The sequence below is a fragment of the Salmo salar genome, chromosome 19 (assembly GCF_965601325.2).
Source record: "Salmo salar chromosome 19, fSalSal1, whole genome shotgun sequence".
NCBI classification, from domain to species: domain Eukaryota; kingdom Metazoa; phylum Chordata; class Actinopteri; order Salmoniformes; family Salmonidae; genus Salmo; species Salmo salar.
This window is the reverse complement of record NC_138309.1, coordinates 31924573-31927548: the sequence shown is the minus strand read 5'-3', so window position 1 is coordinate 31927548 and position 2976 is coordinate 31924573. Positions and strand designations below refer to the sequence as shown.

Below are 2976 nucleotides of genomic sequence, written 5' to 3'. Positions count from 1 at the left end.
CGTGATGTACACTCCGTCTGTCACCAGGCCTCGACAAGTCTCCCCCTGGTAGCTGACCTGCTGAACGCCACAGAATATTGTCATGTACATCGTCCTCAGTTTTTTTATGGTTGACTTGTTATTATCCTTATTATCCTTGTTGTATTCTGTTTAATAAAAATAAAATGCTTTAAAACCTAGACAGACACAGGATTAGATATCAATCCTTTCCATTCTTTGTGTTTTCTGCACTGTCATCTGCCTTGTTTACATTGGCCTGAGAAGCATAAATTGGTTGGGGGTCAAGGTGCAGTCACGTGATTGTGATGTCAGCAGCCAATCACTTGATCTGTTGTTTACCTCTGTCCCAGACAAGTTTCAACACCCCCCTTATCTCTGCAAACATCTTCAACACACACAGAGACACTCACACAGTCAGGCATGCAACAGTGACAGACAGCCACTGCTGCACTGAGAGAAAGAAAACACTCCTGCCGGAGTAATGGAGATGTGTAGTAGCGTGGTGTTGGGCGGCCTGGTGTTGGTTCTACTGTGGTTGCTTCGGCTACAAGGATGACAACTTCCTGCACTTGCTCAACATCCTTGGAAGCACCCGCTGGGGACAGCTCTACAACATCTTCCCCTGGCTGATGGAATGCCTGCCTGGTCGGCAGCAAGTCGTGTTCGGCCAGGTGGACGAGCTGAGAGGTTTTGTGATGAAAAAGATCCATGAGCACCAGGAAACAATGGACCCAGGTAACCCTAGAGACTTCATAGACTGCTTCCTTACCAAACTCAACCAGGAGAAGGATGTGTCCTCCTCTGAGTTCCATTATGAGAACCTGGTGTCCACAGTGTTGAACCTCTATCTGGCAGGAACAGAGACCACCAGCACCACTCTCAGATACGCCCTCATAGTGCTCATCAAATTCCTCAACATTCAGGAGCACATGCAGCAGGAGATTGACACAGTCATTGGACGACAACGCAATCCCCAGATGGAGGACAGGAAGTCCCTCCCCTTCACAGACGCTGTCATCCATGAGGTGCAGCGCTTCCTGGACATCGTCCCGTTCAACATCCCGCACTACGCCACCAAGAATATCATTCAGAGGGTACAATATCCCTCAGGGCACCGTGATAATTCCCATGATTCACTCTGTTCTAAGAGACTTGGCCTTCTCTGCAAGTAATCGTGCCTGTGTGGGGGAGTCTCTGGCTCGTATGGAGATCTTTCTGTTCCTTGTATCTCTGCTGCAGCGTTTCTCCTTCTCCTGCCCTGGAGGACCTGACAACATTAACCTAAGCCCAGAGTTCAGCAGCTTCGCTAATGTGCCACGCCGCTACCAGCTCATTGCTACCCGCCGCTGACCAGGAGGGGAACTGCAGCTTCACCATAGGAGGCGCACTCAGGAAGAGGAGGTGTAAAGTTGACGGAGAGATCAAAATCAATAAAATTGTATTGGTCACATACACATTGTAGCGAAATGCTTGTGTTGGACAGGTGTTTGTTTTTTCTAACCATGTTTGATTTTATTAGGATCTCTTTTAGTCCTCATTTGGACTAATCTTCCAAGTCCTTAAACATTAAAATACAATTTATAATAAGATCACATTTTCACATACATTATAACACACTGTTACAAACAGACATATTGATCAGATAAATACTCTAACAGTCTGAAAAGATAGATTGATTCCTTCATCTACCATAGTCCCGCACAACCTTCCAATTTATTGTATTTAAATGGTTCTAAAGTGTTGTTTGAATTTATATGTTTCTGGTTTGCTCAGATAAATTATTCAATTTCTTTATTGCTCTAAATCAAAACGTTATTTTGCCCATTTCTCTTTTCTGTCTGGATAACACATAGATGGTGGACAATCTATTTCTTGTATTTACTGAATGTCTGTCTCTTACCAACTGAATACTGTTGTGAATAGAGTTTGCAGTTGTGTAAAGTACTTAAGTAGCACATTAAAGTATTTTTACTTAAGTAGTTTTTTTTGGGTATCTGTATTTTACTTTACTCTTCATATTTTTGTCAACTTTTACTAAAGATTCCTAAAGATTCCGCATTCCTAAAGAAAATAATGTACTTTATACATTTTCCCTGACACCCAAAAGTACTTGTTACATTTTGACAGGAAAATGGCCCAATTCACACACTTATCTAGAGAACATCCCTGGTCATCCCTACGGGTTCTGACCTGGCGGACTCACTAAACACAAATGCTTCATTTATAAATTATGTCTGAGTATATGAGTGTGCCCCTGGCTCTCTGTCAATAAAAAAGCAAGAAAAATATGTGCCATCTGGATTGTTTAATATAAATACTTTTAGACTTTTACTCATGTAATATTTTACTAGGTGACTTTCACTTTTCCTTGAGTCATTTTCTAATAAGGCATCTTTAATTTTACTCAAGTATGACAATTGAGTACTTTTTCCACCACTGTTTATGCTTAAGTAACATTCATTATTCATAACAGATACTTTATGATTGAATAATATTCATGTTTATTTCAATTATCTTGTTGATTGATGACCAACCAAGAGTATTGAGCATGACTACAACAGAAGAACCATATCTCCACCTTAAAACAATCCTTGCTGCTTTGTTCTGTGCAATCTGCAGCCTCCTAATTTAACTTTCTGATGCATTTCTCCAGACCACAGAACAGTAGTTCACCTGACTCCCAATTAATGCTTGGGTTGTTTGCTTAAGATTCTTTCCCGGGAAATATTTAGCTATCCTTCTGAAAATGCATGCAGTTTTAATATTTTTTTTAGATGAGTTGATATAGATGAGCAATTTGAGACGACCATGATAAGCAGTTGTCTAGCTGTATTCCTAGTAGTTTGGTTTCTGCCACGTCCTCAATTTGTACTCCCCACATACCTAATTGTATCCTATGCTGTGTTGGCATTTTCCTGGTGGAACAGACCAACATAACCCTGGTTTTCTTGGTGTTCAAAACTAATTTCTTCCAGC

At 41.2% G+C, this 2976-nt stretch overlaps 1 protein-coding gene across 1 annotated transcript; it reads left to right on the top strand.

Annotated features, from left to right (window-relative positions):
• Positions 1-485: 485 nt before the first annotated feature.
• LOC106578709 (cytochrome P450 2C31-like) lies at positions 486-2288 on the top strand (the record flags this gene model as incomplete). Its single annotated transcript, XM_082966044.1, is given in 2 exon segments — positions 486-1078; positions 1080-2288. Coding segments are annotated over 2 exon segments (864 nt in total), but the record flags the coding sequence as incomplete, so codon positions are not given.
• Between the last annotated feature and the right edge of the window lie 688 nt (positions 2289-2976).